This window comes from Vombatus ursinus, unplaced genomic scaffold, assembly GCF_900497805.2.
Source record: "Vombatus ursinus unplaced genomic scaffold, bare-nosed wombat genome assembly UNPS02014798.1, whole genome shotgun sequence".
Lineage (NCBI taxonomy): Eukaryota > Metazoa > Chordata > Mammalia > Diprotodontia > Vombatidae > Vombatus > Vombatus ursinus.
Window position 1 is genome coordinate 23,551,708 of NW_020954576.1, and position 27,395 is coordinate 23,579,102.

At 36.9% G+C, this 27,395-nt stretch overlaps 1 protein-coding gene across 2 annotated transcripts in view; it reads left to right on the forward strand.

The window, feature by feature from the left end:
- The first annotated feature begins 1,500 nt into the window (after window positions 1-1,500).
- Window positions 1,501-27,395, forward strand: part of LOC114049605 (serine/threonine-protein kinase MRCK alpha) — a 410,500-nt gene continuing 384,605 nt past the window's right edge. Inside the window, exon 1 of one of the 2 annotated variants that reach the window (XM_027870865.1) lies at window positions 1,501-1,956. In XM_027870865.1, coding sequence (XP_027726666.1) covers window positions 1,779-1,956 — 178 coding nt within the window. In that variant the 5' untranslated portion in view covers window positions 1,501-1,778. The remainder of the gene's footprint in view (window positions 1,957-27,395) is intronic. The other variant, XM_027870866.1, reaches the window with a different exon arrangement.

Genomic DNA, 27,395 nt, shown 5'->3' on the forward strand with positions numbered 1-27,395 from the left:
CAAGCCTCCTTTCCCCCCGCTCCCTCCGTCCCCAGCCCAATCTGCCTCCTCAGCCCCCTCCCTCCCCGCCAGCTCGCGCACCCGTCACTCTCCGTGCCCTCCGCCCCGCAGCAGCGCGTGCCCAGGCTCCGTCCGCCCGCGCGCCCGCGGGCTTCGGACGCACTCGAGGCGGGCAGGGAGGGAGGGGGCGGAGGGGGAAAGGGTGGGGGGCGGGGTTGTGTGGCGGCTGCCGCCATGTTGGCTCCGGACTCCTCCGCGCCCGCCGCCGCCGGTGTGTGGGGCTGACTGGGAGGGGGGAGAGGGGGGAGAAGGAGGAGAAGCCCGAGTTGAGCGAGTCTCGGAGAAGGGGCGCGAGCGCGAGAGAAGGAAAAAGGGCGGGGGAGGAGGGGGAAAGGAAGGGAGTGGTCGGGAGCGAGCTCGCGCGGCGGCGGCGGCGGCGGCCTCAGCTCCCCGCCCCCCTCCTCACACCAGCAGCGGCGGCAGGGGCAGCGGCAGCGGCAGCGGCAGCGGCGGCCCCGGCCCCAACCTCTACCCCTCCTCCTCCACCTCCTTTTCCTTCTCCGCTTGAACCACCTCCCTTCCCCCCGGAGAAAGATGCCCTTAACTCTGGGGCGTGAAGAAGGGAGAGAAGCTGCTTCAGCAGCCGCCGCCTCGGTCCTCTGAATTCAGAAAAGCCTTCCCTCCTCGCACCATTCCTTCCTTCCTTCCTTCCTTCCTTCCGTCCGTCCGTCACTCCGTCTGTCCGCGCGTCAGTCGGGGGCCTTGGGAGCCTCGGAAACGGCCCCGAGGGGACAAGGAGGAGGAAGAAGAGGAGGCGGCGGCCAGCGGTGCCGGGGGTGGGGGGGAGCCGAGAGAGAACCAAGACCGCGACCTCGGCGCCCCTGCGGACAGTCGGCCTGACTGACAGCCATGGAGGGGGTTTGTCAGTGGGGTTAGTCAGCCCTCTGCCGTGGGAGCCGGGGGTGGATCGATCGCCACCCCGCTCCCTCTTCGCTCTCGCTCCAGCTCCACCAGCCCCCGAGGAGAAGTGGGGGCAGAAAAATGAAGAGTTTTATTGGGAACCTCACGGAAATAGGAATGACTGCAAAGCCTTAGGGGGGGCGGAAAGACGACTTTGGGAGGAAAAAGACTTAGCTGTGCTCTGTGGAGGGACTGCTCCAGAGACCTCCACCCCAGCCCCCCACCTTCGCCTCCGAAGAAATTGGCCACTGATGCATTATCCAAGTGTTGGTGGGGGGAATTTACAGCAGGATTTGGGGTTCCCCCTCCCTCTTGTTACACATTTTGCTTTCTTTCTACTTTTTTCTGTCCACCCCCCAAGAAGTGAATTGCTGATGCAAATCGAGCTTTATTCTTTAATGATGCAACGGGATTAATTTCAGGATTATGTTGCATGAGTTGAATTTTGAATGAAGGAGAAGAATTTTTTTAAAAAAGTGTTGGCTATTTGGTTGTTTACTTTGAATTATAATAATTATTATTTTGTTATTTAAATATAAAATTATATGTATACCCCTCCCCCAAATGCAGTAAATAAATAATATTTTTGGGGGGGCAACTTTTCCCCATTAAAAAATGTGTATGAAGGAGGTTGTCACCGTGTTGGGCTTTTAATTCAGCACCAGGACTGCACTGATAGTCATTTAAATCACTACTGGTTTCTTTAAAATAAAAAACAAAAACCAAATAAACAACCACCGTATGTTTAAAAGTTAGGTTCAAGTCATTAAAAATAGTACTAATAATTGAAAGGACGACCAACAAAAATTGAAGCAACCATGTCTGGAGAGGTGCGTTTGAGGCAGCTGGAGCAGTTTATTTTGGATGGGCCAGCTCAGACCAATGGGCAGTGCTTCAGTGTGGAGACATTGCTGGATATACTCATCTGCCTTTATGATGAATGTAATAATTCCCCGCTGAGAAGAGAGAAAAATATTGTTGAGTACCTGGAGTGGGGTAAGTCCGCTTGGATTTCTTTTACTAACTGATCATTTTTTAATGGGAGAATGATCTGATATCTTCAAAGGGTTTTTGTGAATGTGTTGTCTTCTCTGTAATTTGCAGGCATATGTATGTTTTATGCTTGGATTAAGAGATTAAAGATTAATTTAGTTCTTAGGGTTGGAAATTTTCTAGTTTGCTAAATGGTTTTTCAGGTGCGATTCAGTGCCATTAAATTGTCTTAATTTTAAGGCCTAGCCCATGTAGAGTTTACATTTCCAGGTCAGCAGGAAGAGATGATGGAAGAATTCTCAGAAGGCAAAAAATAACTCTTGTCCCAAAGGCCCTTGGTACATATTTTAGTGAAGTTCGTGGTAGATATGAAATTGAAAGTACTGATAGCAGTTGAAAAATTATCCTAAATATCTGATATATTTCAAATCATTGTAAAATTGGATTTGAAATAACTGCTTTAACATCAGGTCATCACTGCCCTACAGACTATCAGAGGATTTTAAATTGATCTGTGTGTAATAGAGTACATGAAATGAATAAAGGGAAGTATTTGTGTGTATTTTTTTTTTAAAACTCATTTTGATCGACATACCAACAGATTTTTAGAATTCTGTGATTGGAGTTGGGAAAGGATGCTTGGTAGCATCGTCTTGATTGAATTGGTTAGATTCTTCTTTATTCTTCTAAATATAGCTGTAACTAAGAAGATATTCACTTAGATGGAGAATGAGAACTAGTGTTTCATGTAACCTTTATGCTATAAAACTTACCACCTCATTTTGATCAAATTGTGCTTTTTAGTCTCCACATTAAAAATATTTTTCCCATTTAGAAAATGAGTAGTATGAGATCAATTAATTGTTCTTAAGTTGTAACAGACTACATTTGAAGGGTCTGTTATTAGAAAAATATTCAACATCTAGTTTTTTTAGCTACTTTAGCATCTGAAGAACACTGGATTGAAAACGTTTTTCATATTTTTAGAATACTGATAGTGTAATTGCTATTGAATTAGTAAAATTCACATTTCCATATATAAAGATTTAATTTCTAATAAGCCATGTTATAGCTTTCTTTTTAATTTGAAATGTTCTTAGTAATTATTACTTTTCTAGTTAAACAGTGATTGAGGTATGCTTGCGTTTAATAAGTTTCATGTTTTTTCTAGTTGTTTGGAAGTGGCCAACACCTTGATATGATGAAATAGGTTAAGTTAAATGTAGAAATGTGTGAAAGCTAATTCTATATAGTTATCTGGACTCTTTATTAATTGACATGTCAAGACTGACATCAATTGATAACTTTTTATATATTCACTTTCTTAGGTGTTTTGTTTAATGGTTATTTTACAAATTGAATAACTTTTAGAACATTTCTAATTTTTCTTTTTTATTTTGCTTAAGTTTGATAAAAGAGATTGAAGCTTGAATTAGAAAATAACGTGAAAAAGAAGTGAAAAATATGTAGGTATCATTGTAGAATGAGAAGTCATTTATGGGCCTAAAGGTCCTTTTATAAAGGTGATCTTTGAGCCTCTTAAGGTGTTTCCAAAGTGATGCTAACTTTCCCTTGTGATCTTGAGCAAGTTGTTTAATACCAGTATCTCTCTCTTCCCATCTGTAAAATTGAAAAAAAATTAATGACAAAGATCATCTTTAAAACTGTGATTAAAAAAATCAAAAGTAGTCGCTTAACTATTGCCTTATAATGATTAAAGTTCATATTCTATTTTAAATGTTTAAATTGAATATTAATGATGGCAAATCACACCACTTAGGATCATGCTGTTCTTTTATATTTTAGAAGAATTTTAATAGATTTTCTATTAAATATAGTTGATTTTATTTCATTTGTATATAAAATGGAATCATGTTTAAGAGAAAAGAAAATAATCATGTAATTTAAAATATTTCTAGTAAATACTGATGTCCAAAAAGTTGATAATTTTTTTCGATATAAAATGATTTTCAGTGGTGATCCTCACTTTTCCCCCTTTAAAAAAGAATCCCAGTCTCTTTGATATTATAGAAATGGATATTTTCTTTATGTTCTTGTGGTATGCTTTCTTGTATTTTGGAAGAGATGACCAGAATCCTTGGGAAAATTATTTTGTTAAACCTTCTTTTTTGGGCTAAATAGTGTTTTCTAAATATAAAGAAGGGGGAATTTTTGTTGTACACTTAACAAAGTTATAGAAAGGAGTCGAGGTGAGTTACTCATAGAAGACAGTGGTTGATAAAGTGAAAGAAGGCTCAGTACAGCATTATTACTATACTGTATTTTAGTTATTTAAGAACTTTGGAATTTTGAAATTACTGCTTTTCTGCTCTTTTATAATATGCATCTGTTGGTTGATTTATTTTGTAAATAGTGTAGATTTTGATGACTAGTAATAGCTAAGTTACTACATGCTAGGCATTGTGCAAAGTGCTGGGGCACCGAATATTTTCTAAATTGGCAGTTGTCCAGAATTTAATATTATATATTTTTGCTTACATTAAAGTGACAGATGGTAAAGTATTTAAAAATACCCTTCTTCATTAATTACTTGCTTTAATTTTTTTAGAATTTTCAAAGTGCGCTATAGGAAACCTGTAGTTTTAAAGTATGCTACACAGAGTACAAATATCTAGCATGTAATGCAAAATTATTGGTTATATGGGATGATGAAACAGCCTCACTTCAAATAGATCTTGTGTTTTTATGCAGATAACTGTACTACATATTATAACATTGTGGAAGCTAGATTATGAGTGAGAATAAGTAGAACCTTTAAAGAGTATGACCAGTATCTTGGCTTTGGCTCTCTCAAGTGCTATTTGGGTGGCACAGAGGAAAGAGTGCCAGCTTTGGAGTCATAGGATTGAGGTTCAAATTCTGCCTCTGATGCTTGTTGATCTTTCCGAACTTGGGCAAGTTATTTAACCTCACTAGAACTCTTCCATTATCAGTAAAATGAAGTGATTGAACTAGATGACTTGTCTACCACCTTTCAGATTTATATCTATAGTCTTGTTTTTACAACAACTGTGATGTTGGTATATTGATTATAGCAACCAGAACTGCCTGTGGGAAAGAGTAGAGTATTTCAAATACTGTATGTTGTTTCCCCTTAAACATTCATTACTGGTGTTGCTGATGACCTCAGGGAGGAAATTTAATATAGTTAGATTCTTGCTGCCTTGTTTGTTTATCTGAGTTTTGGTTTCTACAGAATTCTTAAGAATATATTTACAGTAATTATAGTTGTAGAAAAAGAAACAATTTTTATGCTATAAACTCATTTCTTTAAAGACTTACAATATTGCTTATCAATCTGTGAACACAGTACTTAGAAATGAAAAGTGGGAATTTGGGGGAATTCTTTACTGTTTTTTCCTACTATAAATGAGCTTAAGATACTAATATTTGATGAAACAAACATGTAAAACTACAGATAAGATTTATATTTCTGTAGCCTTGATTTTTTTCTTAATACTATATGTAATTTTCAAAGTAATAGGAATTTTCATTGTTGACATATAGAACACTAATGTGTTCTGTATCTTTTCTAGAATACTTTACATTTCACTTCTGCTGTTCCTAATCATTCTTAATTTTTAATTTTTTTTAGCAGACTTTACTAACCATTCTAGAGTTTTCAACTGATTTAGAATAAAGACAGAATTTATTTTCACTTAAGTTCTCAGTTAAGATTGTTAACAGGGAATCCAGAAGTGAGTTAAAACCCTTCCTCCCTTTTTAATAAGGAGCAAAACTTTTGCAGTATTTCCAATTAAATGCATATTTAAGAAAAAAATTATCAACTTCCTTATTTCTGTTGAGGGCATTAGTTTCTGTCATATATAATCCAATCAGCTGTTAAATTTTGTGATTGTTCAGCTACAGCATCTCTTGGTATCTGACCCCTTATCGCTCCACCTAGACAACTGCTCTAGTTCAGGTCTTCAGCACCTCTTCTGTGGACTGCTGCTTTCAGTTTCTTTCCCTATCCAATCCATCCAGCTCAGAGCTGCCAAAGTCATATTCCTGTAGATCTGGAGCTTAGGAAAAAAGACAAAACAAAAACCTTAGTGGCTCTCCAATGTCTCTGTGATAAAATGAAGACTACTTACCCTTGCCTTTAAATCCCTCCACAGTCTGACTTCCATTTACTTTACCAGCCTTATTTACTGCTTCCCTCTGAACTATGTTCTAGCCAAATGAGAGTACCTGAACTCAAAATTCTTTCTCCGGACTCCATGAATCCACTATACAAGTCATCTTTCAAGTCTGGAAAGTACTTCTTCTCATTTTCACCTCACAGAATCTTTATCTTTCCTACAAGGCTCAAATCAGGTATTACTTCCTTGGTGAAGCATTCCCTGATTGCAATAGGTATTAGTATTCTCTCCATGTTCAGTTTTCTTTGTATTATACTTACGTAATGTGGGTAAACTGGCTTGCTGGGACCATTCTTTGTTAGCATGTTCGTTACATAGTTCTAGTTGACTGCGTAGAGGCTTGGGGTAGCCTATTTCCTGGTAAGGAGTACTGGTTTGCATTATGCAGTGATTAAGAGTACCCTTAATCTAATTGGCTATTGAGCAGGAAGAGCTCAGGGCTTATACAAAAGCAAGTTGCTGGATTTGGGAGATTCTCTTTCTTTCTGGCTGTTAAGCATTATTTTCTATTTCATGCTGGTCCAAAAAGTCAGGTGGGGAACAGAGTAGATGCTCTTCACCCAGACTTCATGTGGCCCTGAACACAAGGCTGGCTGCCTCTTTTGTGTGTGTTTTTTCCTTTGATCTTAGGTGCACAAGTATCCCATGTTAGATGTGTCCTTGATTGATAATAATCTTACAGTTTTTGAAAAGTCCAAAGGTCTTGGGAGGTGGTACCTGCAGTATCCCTAGAAAAGAGGTTTTTAATCTTTTTTGTGTCATAGACCCCTTTGATAGTCTAGTGAAGCCTGTGTGGACCCCTTTTTAGAATGCTTTTAAATGCGTAAAATAAAATATATAGAATTGTAAAGAAAAACAAAGATTAGTGAGAATAAAGATGTGATTTTTTCCAGGTTCACAGCCCTTCTGAAAACTGTCCAAAGACACCTCCTCTCCCCTAGGTACCCCAGGTTAAGAACTTCTACCCTATAACATCAGTGGCTGATGACAGCAGAAGCATTTGTATCAGAAGCAGAGGGACACATCTGAGTACAGACATAGATATATAAAGACAATTAACCAAAGAAAGAGATACCTTCAGGAAATGTGACTCCCAGCATGGCAGAGCACAGTACCTTCTATGGACTCAAAAAAGGAGAAAATCTTAGGAGCTCAGCAGAGAGCTACAGCAAAGGAAGTGAGTAAGACCTCTGTGAGGGGAGAAAGGACTTCTATTATCAGAATTTGTGTTACTCGGCCACATGTGTTCCCTACATGTGTGCTTCACGTTATTATATTGTCTTCCCATCGACATATGTGTATTTGTGGTTGAGGATATACCCCATACTTTTCCAGGGACTGTTTTATGCCAGTTTGTTAAGGACAAACATACTGATGAGGACTCAAAAGCTATGCTCTTAGAAGTATAGCCATATAGGGTCTCGGGTTTAGTCAGATGCTCTCTGAGAGACCCAGTCCTCAAGTGTGAGTGCAAGTTTGGGATGTATTCTGTGGGTGGAAGCTGTACTTATTTGTGTATATATTGTGTCCTCCCAGTAGATGTAAGCTCCTTGAGGACAGAGATGGTTTTGTTTGTGTCTTTGTATCCCCACCACCCAGTATAGTGCTTTGTACGTAATGGGTACTTAATAAATATTTGTTGAATTATTATTGAATCGAATATTTAGAATGCTTCTTAAACACCTGTTTTAAAAAGAACATATGTAGCTAATCCTATGAGTATTTCTTGATTATTGTGAATTTGTATTTGATAGTGAATTTTATTTGATTATTTTATTTTTAAAAATAATTGTTACTGATACCTTTTTTTAACAACATGAAAATTTTTGTAGTATCCCTTCTCCTTCCCCTCCCAGTAAGCCACTCAATATAACAAATAATATTTTTTTTAAATTGGAAAAAAAGAGGAAAAGGAGAAAAAAACTAGCAAAACTGGTAAGTCAGAAAATATGTTCAATGTAGCACACTGGTGGACCAGACTGTAAAAGGGTGAAGGGGGGTGGGGTGGGGGAGGAAGGTCTCATATCTCTTCTTTGGAAGAGATGCTTACTTTTGTAATTTTGCAACATCTATTATTGATTGTTTTATGGTTTTTTACATTATTGTAGCCATTGTATATATTGTTTTCTTGTCTGCTTACTTCACTGCATCAGTTCACGTAGCTCTTTCCATGTTTCTCTGTATTCCTCATATTTGTCATTTCTTATAGCACAATAATATTCATTACATTCATGTACCACAATTTGTTTAGCCATTCCCCCAGTTGATGGGCATCTACTTTATTTCCATTTTTTTGCTACTACAAAAAGTGCTGCTATTTTGGTGTATATGGGGTATAAACCTAGTGGGATCCCTTAGTCAAAGGAAATGGACATTTTTTAGTCACCTTATTTGAGTAATTTCAAGTTATCTTGCTAAAAGGTTGTAGTGATTCATTGCTTCATCAGTGTATTAATTTGCTTATCCCTACAAATCCTCCTCCATCATTGACTAGTTCCGTCTTTTGTCTTATTTGCCACTTTGCAGGGTGTAAGGTGAAATGTCAGGGTTGTTTTGGTTTGCATTTCTTTTATAATTAGTGATTTGAAGTGGTTTTTTTTTTCATTTGGTATTAATAATATGCAGTCTTTTTTTTTTGAGAGTTCATATCCTTTGATCATTTACCTATTGGAGAATGGCTGTTGTGATAATAGATTTTATTTTGATTTTAATAGTTTTATTGTTGCCTTTTGTTTTTACTTTACAGACATTTCCTTTTAATTCTCCCATCCCCCTTGAATTCTTCTTGCAACAACAAAAAATTATTTAAGCAAAACAAACCCACAAGGCAACTGTGTCTGACAGCTACACGTCTGTAAAAGTTTCTCTTGTTACCTTGACTTACTACCCTTTTAAAAAAGTCATATTGATATCTTTCATTTTTACCTCATAGTCAGTTTTTAATATGTCCTTTCCCTCTAGAAAAGGAGGGCCACCCTTGTAACAAAGGAAGCAGTTAAATAAGACTAACTAATTGGATTTTGGACAGTGTATGCAATATTCTGTTCTTAACAGTTCTTCCTGCATCCCAGCTATCAAGAGGGAGGTGCTTCCTTGTTTCTTCTCCAGGGCCAGGTTTGGTAGGATCAACCCGAGTATTTCTGTTAGTCTAGGACCCCCTAGCCATTTTGTGGAACTCTGGGGTTGGTGGATTCCAGTACCTGGAGGTACTGGATAGTGGAGACTCTAATTAGCATGTGACTTATCTTTAAGAAGAAAACCTATTGATGCTTTTTTTTTGTCCCCCCCATCACTGTTACTATGCAGTGCCTTCTCCTTTTCCCTCTTCCTTGCAACAAAGAATTTAAGTAAAACAAATCTGTTGGTTATGTCTGATAACTGTATGCTTCATTCAGCACCTGTGATTTGCCACCTCTGATGTTTTTCTGTCAGTTCTTTGGAGTTAAGATTGGGCATTGTATTGGTAAGACTTCTGATGTCTCTCTGCATTGTTTTTCCTTATATTATTGTGGTCATTATGTAAAACGTTCTTTTAAATCTTTGTTCTGCATTTGTCTTATCTGTCTTAAGCAGGCAGTGAATCCAAGAGAAAGAGAGACTAAGAATGTTAGTCAGAGAGACTGTGAGACTAAGAAATTCCAAAATAGAATGACAGGGCAATTTTACTTTCAGGTTTGAGGGAATTCTGTTGCCTTTTGAGTGAAAGTGATGTGCTATTCTGTTAGAACACATTTTATCCCAGGTACTCTGGCACCCCAACTATGCTTCACCCTCTTCTGCTGCCCTACTGCTGCTACACTGTGGAAACTGGGCCTCAAGAAACCATGCCTGAGATGTGCTAAGCCATTGAACTTTGGAACTAATCCCTTGGGTCATGCTGTTCTGATTGATGAGACTTCAGAAGTCTTACCAATACAATGACCATATATCTAGCTGGTACCATATTCTGTACCATTTGTCACCTCTGGCATCTTTTAGGATGTAAGCTTGTTTAGAGTAGGAATTGTTTCATTCTTTGTGTTTATATTGGCAATGCCTATAGATAGTCAACATTTATTAAGCTCTTGTTATGTACTAGGTCCTGTGCTAAACTCTAAACAAAAACACTATTCTTGCCCTCAAGGAGCTCAATTTCTAATGAGGAAGAGAACATACAAACTAGATATACCCTGTGTTAATGGAACTAATCTCAGAGGGAGGGCTCTGGGTGTGGGGAATCAGAAAAGACCTCTTGTAAAAGGTAGGATTTGAAATTGAAGGAATTCTTGAGGGGGAGAAAGTGAGAAGGTGTGGCATTCCAGATAGGGCTGGTTGGGAGCAGGTAGGAGGCCAGTGAAAGACCTGGAATTGGGAGTCAGAAAATAGGCCACAGTCTCTGGATCATAGAGTTAAGTGGTAGAGAGTAAAATGTAAGAAGATTGGAAAGGTAGTAAAGAACCAGATGGTGAAGGGCTTAAAAAAAACCCCAGAGGACTTTATATTGCCAGGCAGATCTTAATAAATGCTTGTAGATTGGTTGATCTCCCTCTCATTCCTCTTGCCAGGCCACCACTCCTTTATATGTGTTGTCTCATAAAAGTGTTCATCATCATAATAAAAATAACTATTGCCATTAGTCTTCAAAGTCCTTGAAAATATACCAAGAAGTCTCCCTTTGATGTTATCCATCTAATTTCTCATACTTCTCTCATTGAACTTGGTTTTCTCAAGAACAAGCATTTTAGATACAGGAGGAAAAGCCCCCTAAGATAAAATTTTCATCCACTTTTTTTCTCTTTTATGTCAGTTTTGCAATCAGTCGATAAATATTAAGCACGTGAGGTGCCTGGCAGTTTACTTAGCACTAGAGATAGAGATAAAAGAAAAATAGTTCTTGCCCTCAGGGAACACACATTTAATAATAAAGACTAGCACTTAGTTATGTATGAAACACATAAAAACACATATACAGTAACCTTGGGGGCAAGGAGTAATAATTTGTGGAACTGGAAAGACCTCATGAAGAAATTGGTACTTGAGTTGAGACGTGAAGAAAACCAGTGACCCAGTAGGCACTGTGTAAATTAAATTGTTTTCTTGTGCCTTTTAGGAATGTAGTCTTTTGGAGCTAGAGGAGAATTTTCAGGATAATATAGTGATCAGCCCCACCTTGTTTTAGAGATGAGCCTTGAGTCTTGCCCAACTTAGTAAAATACCAGATAGTCTGGATTCAAACTAGGTCTTTTGACTCCAAATTCAGTCAGCTTTCCACCTTAACACACTGCCTCTCTCATCAAAATAACATGGTGGTATTTTTAGCATTAAAATGCTTACTTTAATAGATTTATAATATTGCATATTTGGAACTTTAATAGATTTATAATATTGTATATTTGGAAAGCATCATTTTCATTCAGCCTCCTCAGTTTACAGATGAGAAAACTGACACCTAAAGTAGAATAGGAAGTTAGTTGCTGAATTGGGACTCAAATTCCTGTATTCTGATTTTCAATGTAGTGGGGCTACTGAGGTCACTAGTATGAGACGCCATACCTTTTGAAAGAAAATGTTGGGAATGGGATGGAACTTTTAAAAGATATTTAATTGGTCTTGCTAATAGATCTAGATGAATCTAGATGATATTTATTTCTTTATAAAGCATTCTTCAGTCACCATCATTCTGTTCTTTAAAAATCAAAATAAGATGTGAAAAAGTGAGTAATAACAGTTTAAAAAATGTTTTATAATGCACCTGGATGAGATCAGTTATGTGGTCATTTAACTGTAGGAATTTTATTTTTAATTGTTTCATCTGAAAGATTTGATGAGTGTAAGAACGATATTCTTGTGAGTAATTTTGCTTTTTTGTAGCACTGCATCTTGATTAGGTTTACTTTTAGTTACCATGGATAGAATCCACATTTGGCACACTCTTGAGTCTTTCTGTTAAATCTTCCACATCTGAACTTCTGAATATTTTCTTGTGCAACTTAGTAAATTTCTGTTGTAATTAAGGAGCAAGACATATTGGTTTATAAAAAGTTTCAAATTCTATTGAGATGTGATCTTTTGAATAGGGTAATGTAGATAATATGTGTCTATATATGTATATATATTATATATACATTTTAAAAAATAAATTTTAATTGGATCTTTTTTTAACATCACCTCCAGTATCCCACCTCTCCCTCCTACCAGAGAGATATCCTATTATCACAAATAATATTTAAAAAAAGAAGAGACAAAAATGAGCGAAACTATTTAATATATCAAATAGTCTGAAAATACATGCAGTATTATTGTTTGTTGTTGGTCTTTTTAGGACCAATAATATCAGGAGGGTGATGTCTTGACTTGCAGGTGAAATTGGATTTAAATGAGGCAGAGCTGTGCAAAGTCATCAGCCTCATTCCCTCCTCCAGAATTATTGGAGTCCAGTGGCAAGACTTAGGTCAAGACTACTGGCCATTACCCTGGATGCAGTGGAGGACCTTGGCCTTTTTAAACTAAGGTCTTTCCCAGGTCTCAGTTTGACTGAAGCAATGCCCATTCAGTAATTAAAAGTTGGTAAGAATTGAGGCAAAAATGGCTTAGTTTACCTTCATAAAAGAATCATTCTGGGAGGGGAAGACCCTTAGAGTTTCTGGTCAGAACAGAAACAGTGGGCAGCATACCATACTCTTGGATCTCCCACTTCTGTAAAGGGATGGAGTGGGAAGAAATCTCATATCTTTTCTTTGGAGTTATGCATATTATTTGTAATTTTCTAACATTGACTGTTTATTGTTTTTGTGCTGGTTCTTTCCATTTACATTGTTTTTTATTGTTTTCTTGGTTCTCCTTGGGGTATGTCAGTCTAATAGTGAAATCTCTGGATCGAGGGTATGGATATTTTAGTCAGTTTATTTACAGAATTACAATTTGTTTTCCTAAATGATTGTACTGATTCATAGCTTTACCAACAATGTACTAATGTGCCTATCTTCCTACAACCATTCCAACTCTCCTAATATTTCTTAAAATTTAATTTATTACTAAGTACAATTGGAAAACACATTGATATATAGGGATAGGAACTAGACACATCCATATATGTCACGTCAAATTGTAGAAGCTATGCTTATTTTTAATTGCTTGATGCCAGAAGTGTCAAAATGCATTGAGTGAATATGAGCTTTGTATTTCCAATCAGCATACATTCCTGCACTCATTTATATATTCATTCAACAATATTTAATAGCAAGGTAGAAGGAATACTTGAGTTGGATAAAAACGTGGCACTGACATTTATTAGCTGTGTGACCCAGGAAAAGTCATTTAATCTCTGAACCTTAGTTTCCACATCTGCAAAATACTGGATAATACTTGTGCTGTATGTCTCACGGGTTTGTTTTTAAGGCCGATACGTTAACATTATACCTGAAGTGAGATACAAATGTAAGGAGTTACTGTTCATTTAAAAACATTTCTAAATAGTATAATAGAGAGCTTGACTTGTAGTCAGAAAGACTTGAATTCAAATCTTCTCTCAGGTACTTACTAGCTGTGTGACCTTGGGCAAGCCATGTAAATCTCTGACCTTCTCAGCTTCAGTTTTTGGAAAATGGGGATAATAATAACACTTATCTCCCAGAGTTGTAGGATAAAATGAGATAATATACGTAAAGCACTTTGCAGACCTTATAGTGTTATATATGTTAAGCACTGGGTGAAGTAAGATGCAAGGATAAATAAGCTCCCAGAGGGCAGAACTAGCAACAACAAATGGAAGCTGCCAAGAGGCCAGTTTGGGAAAACTTCCTAAATAGAGCTATTCAAAAGTGAAATGAGGCTGCCTTTAAAGCAGAAGTGAATGATCACTTCTTGGGTATGTGCTAGCAGGGATTCTCGTTCAGGAATGGTTTGGACTAGACTTCTTGTTCTGAGATTCTGTGATTGCTAGATTGAGACAGTTTTTCCCTTTTAAGGAACTTGTTAATCTTTTATTTTTCTGCAGAATCTAGCACGCTCTCATGCTAAGTTGACGATAAATTTTCTAAGAGTAAATGAATAACTTTAACCATCATTAACTAGTTCTGCAATATGGCATTATATTACATTATATTGTATTATATTTCTTTTAAAAATAGTAATAGCTGACATTTACAGTAGAAATCACTATAAAATTTGCAAAGCATTTTATTCCCCAGACACTTCCTACCTTTGGGTCAGTCTATCAGGATTGGAGAGAGCCTTATGTGGTCAAGTTATGTGGCTCAGACTTGGCAACTTATTATATGTGGAGGTGAGAGTGAGGTATTGAGATGATTCCAGGGATGTGAATGTAGGTGATTAGATGGGCAAAGGTGCTCTCAACAGAAAGTGGGATATTGGATTGGGGATGGAGGATGAACTTCTTTTCGGATAAATTCAGTTTCAGATGCTAATGGCAAATCTAAGCCGAGATGTCTAATAGGTATTTTGTGATATTGGACTGAAGCTTAGGAGAGAAATGAAGGCTAAATAGGCAGATCTGGTAATCTGCTTGTAGTTGAATCCTGTAAGCTGATGAATCCTTCTAGAGAAGTAGTATATAGAGAAACAGTCAGTCCATAGTCATTCTACAAGCATTTACTAAGCACTTAACTTTGTGAGAATACAAATACTAAGAGAAAGAAGTGGTCTCTGCCCCCAAGGAGCTTCCATACAAATGGACAAAGACCACATATAAAAGGGAGCTGGGGGTGGAAGTGAGTGAAAGGAAAGTGTTGATGTTAGAGAAAGTCCTGGAGAGCATTGAAGACTGGACTTGGGCCTCCTCCTTAAATGGGAGGTTTCGGTAAAAGGTAGCCAATCAGAAAATAAGTTCTCAGGGCAGAGGGTACTTCCAGGGTAAGAAATAGTCCAGGAATGGAGTGAGCTTCTAGGATAAAGAAGTTTCTATGGCATGGTAGAAAAAGTCCTGATAAGATAAATCAACAATTCATCCTGAAGTGGAATGAAGATTGATGGACTAACCAGCAGGAGAGTAGAGAAGGCAGCCCAGGACAGAGCCCTGCACAACATGCAGAACATGCACAGATTAGGAGTGGGAAATGAGTGATAGTAAATGGTAGAATGTCCAGATTGGTAAGAGGAGAACAGAGAACAATGTCATGAAGATATGAAGAGTGGGCCAGTAGTGTTAAGAAAAAAGAAATCTGTAGAGTTGTTAAGAAGGAGGACAATTGAGGAAAAGAAGTTCACTTAGAATGATATGGGGCATGAGGCAATCATCAATCACCATAACATCCACAAACAGAAGTATTCAGAATTCTTCAACATCTACAGGCAACTTGTTGTATTTAGAGCTTATCTAGAACCTTTTCCACAAATGTGGAAGAATTAAATGTTTAATACTTTCTAACAAGTGGTACTAGCAAGCACATTTCCTAATTTTTATTCTTTACCTAATGTTAATTCTCAGAAGATTGCTGAACAGATTTATCTCTATGGTTGCATTTATCAAGAAATCTTATGTGATCTTAATATGTCAAAGGTCAATGATTAATTGTATAGTAGGCAGGAGCAGTTAGGTGGTGAAGTGAATAGTGTTGAGCCTGGAGTCCAGAAGATCTCAGTTCAACCAGCCTCAAACTCTTAGTATCTGTGTGACCCTGGGCAAATTTTTTTGCCTCAGTTTCCCCAACTTTAAAATGGGGTTAGGACAGCTAGATGGTTCAGTGGATAGAGTGCTGGACCTTGAATCAGGAAAACCTGAGTTCAAATCCAGCTTCAGACACTTATTAGCTATGTGACCTTGGGCAAGTCACGTAAGCCTGTTTGCCTAAATTTCCTCATCTGTAAAATGAACTGGAGAAGGAAATGGCAAGCCACTCTATGCCAGCAAGTTTGGAAAACTCAACAATAGCCATTGAATTGGAAAAGATCAGTTTACACCCCAATCCTAAAGAAGAGCAATGCTTAGGAATGTTCAAATTACCAAACAATTGAGCTCATTTCACAGGCCAATAAGATTATGCTTAAGATTCTCCAAGTGAGGCTTCAGCAATATGTGAACCAAGAATTACTAGAAGAGCAGGCTGGTTTTTGAAGAAGCAGAAGAAGGAGAGACTAAATGGACAATATTTGCTAGATTATGGAGAAAGCAAGGGAGTTCCAAAAAACGTTTACTTCCGCTTCATTGACTACACTAAAACCGTTGACTGTGTGGATCACAATAAAATGTGACAAGTTCTCGAAGAAATGAAAGTACCAGATCATCTTACTCTCCTGAGGAACCTATATTCAGGCCAAGAAGCAATAGTGATAGGACCAAAGGTAGAACAGCTGATTGGTGTAAGATTGGAAAAGGAGTATGACAAGGCTGTGTATTGTCACTTTATTTATTTAAGTTATGTCCAGAGTATGTCATGAGAAATGCGAGGCTGGATGAATCAAAAGCCAGAATTAAAGTTGCCAGGAGAAATATCAACAACCTTAGATGTGTAGGTGATAACCACTCTGAAGGCAGAAATTGAAGAGAAATTAAGAAGTCCCTTGATAAGGGTGAAAGAGGAGACTATTGGGGCAGCTAGGTGGTGCAATGGATAGAGCACCGGTCCTGAAGTCAGTAGTACCTGAGTTCAAATCCTGCTGCAGACCAAATACTTGACACTTTCTTACATGTATGACCCTGGGCAAGTCACTTCATCCCAATTGCCTAAAAATTAAAAAAAAATAAATGAATTTAAAAATAAAGAGGAGAGTGTAAAAGTTGGCTTGAAGCTTAACATAAAAAAAACCCAAACAAATCACCTAAAATCTTGACAATTGGTCCCATCACTTCCTGGCAAATCGAGGGAGAAGAAATAGAAACAGTGTCAGGTTTTATATTCTTGGGCTCAAAGATCACTGCAGATGGCTGTAGTCCAACCATGAAATTAAAAAATTGCTTGCTTCTTGGAAGGAAAGTTGTGTCAAATCTGGACAGCATACTAAAAAGCAGAGATATCACCTTGCTGACAAAGATATATGTATAGTCAAAGCTGTGGTTTTTTCAATAGCAATGCATGACTGTGAGAATTGGATTGTAAGGAAAGCTGAGTGCTGTAGAATTGATAATTTTGAATTGTAGTGCTGGAGAAGACTTTTCAGGGTCCCTTGGACACCAAGGAGATCACATCAGTCAATACTTAAAGAAATTAACTAAGGCTATTCACTGAAGGTCTAATACTGAATCTGAAGCTTAAATACTTTGACCACATAATCAGAAGACAAGACTCATTGGAAAAGACCCTGATGTTGGGAAAGATTTGAAGTCAAAAGGAAAAGGGACAGCAGAGGATGAGATAGCTAGATAATGTCATGGAGACAATGAACATGTGCTTGGATAGACTTTGGGAGATAGTTGAGGATAGAAGGACCTGGCATACTATTCGTCCATGAAGTCAGGAACAATGGGACACTACTAAATGACTGAACAACAACAAAAAATGGGGATGTTAGAAATAGCACTTATCTCCCAGTGTTTGTTGTGAGGACCAAATGAGATAATAATCCTAAAGCACATAGCAATGTGCCTAGTGCATAGTAAATACCATATAAATGTTAGCTATTAGCTATCTTCATCATTATAAGTAGTCTTCAGCATGTTTTCAATGATGACAATAACCTGTTTGTGAGATGCAGCATAATATATATTAGTCAGGAAATAATTGGGAATGGAGGTGGCTAGTCATATAGTATGAGCTAAGGATAAGGATAATCAATAACTAGATCAGGTGCTATACTGGTATATGCCCAAATGCAAAGAAACTTAGAGGAAGGCTTTCTGTACTTTGAGTAGATCTGTGAAGATGGGCCCTCTTAGCCTCAGGCGCTGATTACTGTGATAGTTTGCTGCTGGGTCTGCCTGCCTCAAGTCTCTGCCCACTCCAGTTCATTCTCCACTCAGCCACTAAATTAATTTTCTTAAAACATAGGTCTGATCATGTCAGTCCTCTACTCAATAAACTCTAGTGACTTTCTTTTGCCTTCAGGATCAAATACAAAATACTGTGTTTGGCATTCAAAACCCTTCCTATTTTTTCCAGTCTTTTTGCACTTTACTCCCCACCATGTAATCTTCAATCCAGTGACACTGGCCTCCTGACATTTCCATGAACAAGTTACTTTATTTCTTGGCTCTGGGTGTTTTCTCTGGCTTGTCCCTCATGCCTGGAATGCTCTCCTTTCTCTGTTCCAACTGTTCACCTCCTTGACTTCCTTTAACTCCCAACTAAAATCCTAGCTTCTACAGAAAGCCTTTCCTATCTCTCTTAATTCCAGTGCTTTCTCTCTTAATTTTAAAATTTCCAGTTTATCCTGTATAGTTTTCTTTCTTTCTCTCTCTCGCCCTCCTTCCCCCCCCATACTTATTTTCATGTTGTCTCTATTAGATTGTAAGCTCCTTAAGGGCAGGGACCGTCTTTTGCCTCTTCATGTATCCCCAGTGCTTATCCTGGTGCCAGTTGCATAGTAGGTACCTAATAAATGTTTAGTGACTGATTGTTTGGTTAAGAATCATATGGGATAAGAAGCAGTGGATAAGTTTTGATTTGAGCTGATGAAGGGGCAGTACCTATATGATTGAGGTCACAAGTCCCAGTAAGTATTAAAGTATAAGAGTAAACAAATATTACATGATTGGATATATGTTTGGGAGAATCTTAATATAGATTTGTAGAAGTGAATTGTACTTCAGCTATAGTGAGGGGAATCATTGATAATTATAGTAAATATAGAAAAAGTCAAAATTTTTGAGCTTCTTTTATGGATAGGAAAAATTGAAGCCCAGAATTGTTGAAGATTAGTGCAAGAATTGGGATTAAAATCCAGGCTTTTTGACTCCCAGCTTCATGTTTCTTATTTCCATTGTATCATATTGCATTAAATATAATACTATAAGTAGATAGAAGATTTTCTTTTTTGTGGTGTTTATTTTAAAATAAAATAATAATCAGAATAGCAGTGTATGTAAAGCATTTGTAAAAGGTTATGTGGTGTAGTAAAAAGAGTTCTTAGCTGGTGATATGTTGCTACCTATCCATGCTTATCACATGTCCCTTCATTGCCTTTTGGGTGACCTACAACTTTAATTTTTAAGACAGTTTGGTCTTCTATGAATTACAGCCATATAACATCACCAGAAGACTTTTTGTTAAAAGAAGAAATGGGTCTTGTTTCAGAGAGAAACTTGGGATTATTAAAAGCACTGTCTAATTTCTTAAAGGTGATGCAGCTTACTGTTTTCCAATTACAGTCCCAGATCAGAATATAAGTACTGATGAACTAACCATATAGATTGTCTGGCTGCATAATAGAGTTCATACAGGGTCAATACAGGATAATTGGGCTGAAATCTTTTGTATAACTTGGAATATAATTTTAGGAGGCTTTTCAGTGTTCTGGGTTTTGATGCAATCAGCACAGTATCATCCATAAACCTCTTGAATACCTTTGTCTATAGGGAATCTTTTTTCTGTTTGGACTCCGCGTTGAGGATTCTCTACAACAGTGGTTATCACTTTTGTCAAACATATGTCTCCCTGTGTTAATTTTTGATTGATAATAACAATATAATATTACATATTATATATAATAATAACAATAAGGGGATCATCAAACTAAGATATAACTAGGAATTTTGGATATGTTGTAGAGTGGATTTTTGTTTAGGTGAAGGTCAATATGGTCTTTGAGGTCTCTAACAAATCTGAAGCTCTGTGATAAGACCTTCAGCCCTGAAATCTGCATATTATACATATTTGTATGTAACTTTACTAAGAGTCTCAGTAAACCAAAAATCTTTGGTTTAATGGGTTAATGAATGTATAATTTAACATAACAATAATTTAAGCCTTTTAATAGAAAATGCTGATATATTGTTGGCTTTCAGTGACCTAAGTTTAGATAGAACCTGGTACAGTGGAGAAAGAAGACTAGATTTGGAGTTGAGTGACCTAAGTTCAAATCTCACCTCTGATACTTGAAAATCTACTGGGTTGCTGTGAGGATCAAATGAGATATCATGCATGTCTAACAATAATTACTGCTGCCTTGCCCAGCCAAGGGCAAGGATTAGAGCACTAACCCTTTTCGTTCTCTACTAAGAAACTCCAGTTAGTTCTGAGCACACATGTGCATGCAAATCTGGTTCAGTCCTAGTGGGGATACTGATCATCTAAAAGAAGAGTCAGGCTCTTTTTCTTACATTCTTTGGCTTTTTCTGACTTTACCCTATGACCTAGAAGAAACACTTAAAGCTTGTAAGTTTTGACTTCTGTCTAGGATCTCTCCAACAAAGGGTAGGGGTGAGAGAATGGGGAGTAGAAATATACAATGTAGATCAGGTATAGGTCAGCTGTTTATTACTTCTATGCAAAAAATGCTAAGCACAAATGACTCATAGGTGTGCACTCACACAAAAAAAGCAATATTAACTTCTAATTAATGCTAAACTTTCACCAGAAGTTGAGACTTCAAACCATCAAAAGCAGTTTGTGAGACTGCTCAATTGGCATTTTACAGTTCATCTTAGCTCTGCATTTGTTGTCCAAACAATTCCCTCCAGGACCATGTCTTCCGGCAGTCAGGCATAGTAGGACTTGGTGCGCATTCTCTGGCTACTGGTGGGTTTTTCTTCCAAGAAGTACTGTAGTTGATTTAGGGATGGTGTTTCCTGAACAGTACCCAGGAGCTCTAGCCCTGCTGAGCTCTGAGGGTGGACTCTAAGACTTGATGTACCTGTCTCAGAGTCACTGTGCAGTCTATACTCAGGAAAGAAGCACAAAGCAGAAGAGACAGTTTGCATGGGCCTGACATGTTCTTTGGCTGTCATGTGTTTGTAGTTGACATATTGCCAGGGTGATAGAAGAGTATCAGCCTCTTTTTCATTCCTTCAGGGATAGTTTTGAAAAGTCCTGCCATGATATGTAGACAGGAAGAAAAGGACTGAAAGAAAGATTACTCTTTTTTTTAATGTTATGGTTTTTTTTTTTAAGAAAAAAATCAGCAAAAATCTACCTCTGCCTCCTACACAAATGAGAATGAAACAAAAATAAAATTGCTATTAAAAACATGTGTGATCAAGTAAAGCAAAGTTCTACATTTCCCATGTCAAAAAAAAAAAAGTCTCATTCTGCACCCTGAGTCCTTCACCTTCCATGTGGAAGTGACTAGTATGTTTCATCTTTCGTCCTTTGAAATTCTGAATGAAGATTACACTGATGCAGGTTCCTAGTTCTTTCCAAGTTGTTTTTCTATACCATATTACTATCACTGTATAAATTACTCTCCTGCTTCTATTCACTTTACTCTGCATTAGTTCATATAAGTCTTCTCAGGTTTCTCCAAAATCATCTTTCATCTTTTCTTACAGTACACTAATATTTCATCTCATTTATATGCCATAACTTTTTTATTCATTCCCCAATTTATGGGACTTCTCAGATTCCCATTCAATTTAAAAGAACTTTCAGTTCTAATTTCTCTTTCTTCCTCTACCTCCTCCCTCATTTTTTGAGTGGGCAAGTATTACAATATCCGTTATAAAATGTAAAACGTTTCTGCGTTAGTTATGCCTCCCTCACTAAAAAAAAAATGAAAAAGAGAAAAAAACATGATTCAGTCTGTATGCTAAGTCCATCAATTCTCTTTTTGTAGGTGAATAGCATTTTTCATTGAGTCCTATGGAATTGTGGTGAATCATTATATTGATCAGAGTTACAAAGTCTTTTATAGTTGATAGTTGATTATCTTTACAATATTGCTATTGCTTTGTAAATTGTTCTCTTGTACCTGCTTACCTCACTCTGATTTAATTCATACAAGTCCACTTAGGTTTTCCTGAAACAATCCCCTTCATCATTTCTTATAGCATAGTAGTATTCCCATCATATTCATATACTATAACTTGTTCAGCCATTCTCAATTGATGGGCATCCCCTCAGATTCCAGTTCTTTGCTACCACAAAAAATAATTCTTTTCCACTACAAAAAGAGCTATTATATATTTCTATACACATGGGTCCTTTTCCTTTTTATTTGATAAATAGACATTTCTGGATCAAAGGATAGAGTTTTATAGCTTTTTGGGCATAATCCCACAAGCTCCATCAACAGTGCATTAGTGTGCCTATTTTCCCACATCTCCTCCAGCATTTGTGATTTTCCTTTTTTGTCATCTTAATCAATTTAGTAGGTGTGAGGTGGTATGTTAGAGCTGTTTTAATTTACATTTCTCTATTAGTGATTTACAGCATTTTTATATGATTATTAATAGTTTTAATTTCTTCCTCTGAAAACTGCCTGTTCATATCCCTTCACCATTTAGCAGTGGGGGAATGACTCTTATTCTTATAAATTTGGTTTAGTTCCCTATATATTTGAGAAGGGAGACCTTTGTCAGAGAAACTATGCAAAATTTTCCCCCAGTTTTGGTTTTGTTTGTGTAAAAACATTTAAATTTCATGTCATTCGAATTATCCATTTTACCTGTTGTGAATCTCTCTGTCTCTTGTTTGGTCATGAACTCTTCCCCTATCCATAGATCTGACTGGTAATTTATTTCATATTCATCTAATTTACTTATGATATTATCATTTATATCTAAATCATTTTGAGCTTATCTTGGTATATGATGTAAGATATTGTTATATACATAGTTTCTGCCAGATTGCTCTCCACTTTTTCCAGCAGATTTTATAAAATAATGAGTTCTTGCCCCAATAGCTACGATCTTTGGGTTTATCAAACATTAGGTTACCATGCTCATTTGCTTCTGTGTATTGTGTACCTAATCTGTTCCACTGATCAACTGCTGTATTTCTTATTTACTACCAAATTGTTTGATGATCATTGCTTTATGGTATAATTAGAAACATAATACTATTGGACTGTTACTTTCCCATCCCTGCCTTCTCCCACCTCTTATCATCCCCTTGATATTCTTGATCTCTTGTTTCTCTAGGTGAACTTTAATATTATTTTTTCTTAACTTTATAAAGAAATTCTTTGGTAGTTTGAATTGGTATGGCATTGAATAAGTAAATTAATTTAGTATTGCCATTTTTATTGTAGTGACTTGGCCTACCCAAAAGTAGTTACTGTTTTTCCTCTTAATTTATATCTGTCTTTATGTGCTAATTGTGTTCATGTATTTCCTGCGTTTGTCTTGGCAGGTAGACTCCCAAGTATTTTATACTGTCCACAGTTATTTTAAATGGAATTTCTCTTTCTCTTTTTTCTTGATGGATTTTGTTGGTAATATATAGAAATGCTGATGGATAATTTGTGTGGATTTATTTTATATCTTGCAACTTTGCTGAAGTTGTTAATTATTTTAACTTAGTTTCTTAGTTTACTCCCTAGCGTTCTCTAACTGTGCCATCATGTCACCTGCAAAAAGTGTTATTTTTGTTTCCCTATTACCTGTGTTTATAATTCTTCAGTTTCTTTTTCTTGTCTTATTGCTATAGTTAGCATTTATAGCATTATATTGAATAATATTGGTGAGAATGGATGTACTTGCTTCAGCCCTATCCTATTGGAAAGGATCCTAGTTTATCCCCATTACACATAATGCTAGCTCTTGATTTTAGATAGATATTACATTTTAAGAAAAGTTGCATTTTTTCCTGTTTTCTAGTATTTTAAAATAGGAATAGGTGTTGTATTTTTGTCAAAAGCTTTTTCTGCATCAATTGAAATAATCTTAATTTTTTTTATTGATAATGTCATTGTGCTTATTGTTTTTCTAATATTGAACCAACCCTGCATTGCTAGTACAAATCCAACCTGGTAATAATATATGATCTTTGTGATACATTGTTATAATCTCCTTGGTTAGTATTTTATTTAAAATTTTTTGCATCAGTATTCTTTAGTGAAATTAGTCTATAGGGGCAGCTAGGTGGTACAGTGAATAGAGGACTGGCCTTGGAGTCAGGAGGACCTGAGTTCAAATACAGCCTCAGACACATAACACTTACTAGCTGTGTGACCCTGGACAAGTCACTTAACCCCATTGCCTAGCCAAAAAAAAAAAAAAGACAACTGAAATTAGTCTATAGCTTTCTTTGTTTTTGTTCTCCTTGGTATAGGTATCAAAATTGTGCTTGTACCAAGAAAGGAATTTGGTAGGACTTCTTTATGTATTTTTGAAAGAATTTATATAGTATTGAAATTAATTGTTCTTTAAACGTTTGGTAGAATTGTCTGGCATCTGCTCCTGTTGTTTTAGCTGTAGGGAGTTCATTTATGGCTTACTCAATTTCTTTTTCAAGGATAGTGTTGTTTAAGTATTCTATTTCCTCTTTTGTTAATTTGGGCAATTTACATTTTTGTAAATATTCATCCATTTCACTTAGATTGTCAATTTATTCTCATTTATTATTCTCCAGATGTCTATCATATCCAGTTTTTCTAAATTTTTTTTCATCTCCTTCTTTCTTGATTATTTAATGGTTAGATTTATTTAGGTCTGAGAGGGATAAATTGAAGTCCCCCACTAGTATAGTTTTACTGTCTATTTCCTTCTGTAACTCATTTAACTTTTCCTTTAAGAATTTGGATGCTATGCTATTTGGTACATACATGTTAAATATTGATATTAATTCATTATCTACGGTACCTTTTAACAAAAATGTTTCCTTGATTTTCTCTTTTAATTAGGTCTATTTTTGCTTTTGGTTTGTCTGAGATGATGATTGCTTCCTCTGCATTTTTGACTTTGAAGCATAAGAAATTATGCTTCAGCCTCTCTGTTTCAAGTGTATTTTTTGTAAACAACATATTGTTGGATTCCAGTTTCTAGTCTATTCTGCTGTCTTCTTCTGTTTTATGGGTATCCTCATCCCATTTGCATTCAAAGTTATGATTACTAACTGTATTTCCCTCCATCCTATTCTCTTCTATTTATCCTTCTTATTTTTTACCCTGTCCCCTCCTCAAGAACCTGTTTTGCTTTTCAGCACCACCACCACAACCACCACCACCATCACCACCACCATCACCACCATCACCACCACCACCCTTAAAATCTCTACTCCTGCTTATCCTCCCCCCCCCCTTTGAAACCCGTCCCTCCTTACTTCCCTGTTGGGTAAGATGAATTTTTATATTCAGCTGTGTGTATGTATATTATTCCCTCCTTGAACTAGTTCAGATGAGAGTGAGGTTCAAACATTCCTCACTCTTTCCTCCATATCCCCCTTTAAACCCTTTCTTGTGTGCCTCATTTCTGTGAGATAATTTTCCCCATTTTTCTCCTCCTTTCCCACTCTCCCTTCTTCTTTTGAGATCATCCCAATATAATAGACTGACACTCATGTCTTCTAAGTATATTCCCTTAAACTACCCTAGTGATGATAAAGTTCTTAGGGGTTACATGTATCATTTTCTCAAAAGGAATGTAAACATTCTTCATCCTTGTATTTGAATGTCACATTTTCTATTCAGCTCTGGTGTTTTCATCAGGAATGCTTGAAAATCTTCTATTTCATTAAGCATCCATATCCATCCCTCCCACCACTACCCCTTTGTGGGATTATACTTGGTTTTGCTGGTTAGGTTAATCTTGGTTGTAATCCCAGTTCCTTTGCTTTTCAAAATATCATATTCCAAGTCCTCTGTACCTTTACAGTTATAGCTGCTAAATCTTTTGTGATCCTGACTATGGCTCCATAGAATTTGAATTGTTTCTTTCTATTTATTAGCAATATTTTCCCCATATAGGAGCTATGGATTTTGGCTATAATTTTCCTGGGAGTTTTCACTTTATGATTTCTTTCGGGAGTGACTGGTGGATTCTTTCAGTTTCTACTTTGCCCTCTGGTTCTGAGATATCTGGGCAGTTTTCCTTTATAATTCTTGTTGCATTATGTCTAGGCTCTTTTCTTTTTTCTTTTTGGATCATGGCTTTCAGGTAGTTCAATACTTCATTATTTATCTCTTCTTGATCTATTTTTCAGGTCAGTTGTTTTTCCTAGGAGATATTTCACATTTTCTTCTATTTCTCAGTGTTTTGATTTTGTTTTGTTTCTTCATGTCTCATGGAGTCATTATCATCCACCAATTCTCATTTTTAGGGAGTTATTCAGTATTTTTTGGTGTCTTTTACCATTTGGCTAATTCTGATATTTGAACATTCTTCAGCATTTTTTTGTGCCTTTTTTATCAAGCTGTTAATTCTCTTTTCATTACTTTGTCACATAGCTCTTATTTATTTCCCCAGTTTTTCCTTTCCATTCTTATTTGATTTTTAAAATAAAAATTCTTGCTCTTTTTTATTTCTTTCCTTAGGTTTTCTAGGAATTCTTATTGGGCTTATGCCTAACCTGAGTTTTTCTTTGAGGATTTGTTTGTAGATATTTTAAAGTCATTGTCCTCTGAGTTTGTGTCTTGAGCTTCCCTGTCACCTTGGTAGCTTTTTATGGTCTGGTTCTTTTTTGTTGTTTTCTCATTTTTCTAGTCTGTTTCTTGAGTTGGACTTTATATTAGAGTTGAGCTCTTCTCACCTCTGGGTGTTGGGAAATGTTTGGCCTGTGCTTCTCTATTTTATGTCCTGCTGCTTTCACAACATAGTCAGGGGGCCTTTATGTTTTTGGTGCTTCCAATATGGTGTGATACATGATAGATCCCTTCTTAGTCTGCACTCTGCTTTCCAATCCCTCATGACTGGGACTACTGCTTGTTGCCCTGGAACTGGGTGATGGGCTATAGATGTGCCAAATGGCATCCAGTCCTATACCTAGTTCTAGTAGAGGGAGTTCCCTGGATTTCTTTGTGACCAAAATGTTCAGTCCTCTTCCTGTCCCTGGGCACTGGGCTGTTCCCCACCTTTGATGTCACCGCTGGTGCTACTTCCAGTGGACTGCACTGTTCTTGGCCATTCCCAACTCTAGTGTCTGTAGACATCTTGTAGTCTTTCTAAGCTGTTGTTGGCTAGAAAAATTACTCACTGTGACTTTTTTTTTGGGAGGGGGACTTTCCTGACCAGAATTTGGTTAGGTGTGGGTTTTTAGGTTGTTGTGGAGGTAGTGTGTTGAGAGAACATGGCAAAAATGCTGACTTTACTCCTCCCTCTTTATTCCACTTTTGCCCAAAAGATCTTTAAATATCTTTGCTCATCCTTAGAGTTTGTTTTGCTTAAGACTAATCCTTCCTTTAAGTTAACCTCCCGTTAATGTCCCCTTCTCCCACTTCTCTGTTGAGTAAGATATATTTTAGTACCCAACTCTGTGTGTGTGCATATATGTGTGTATGTATATTCTTCCTTCGTCAGATGAGTGAAGTTCA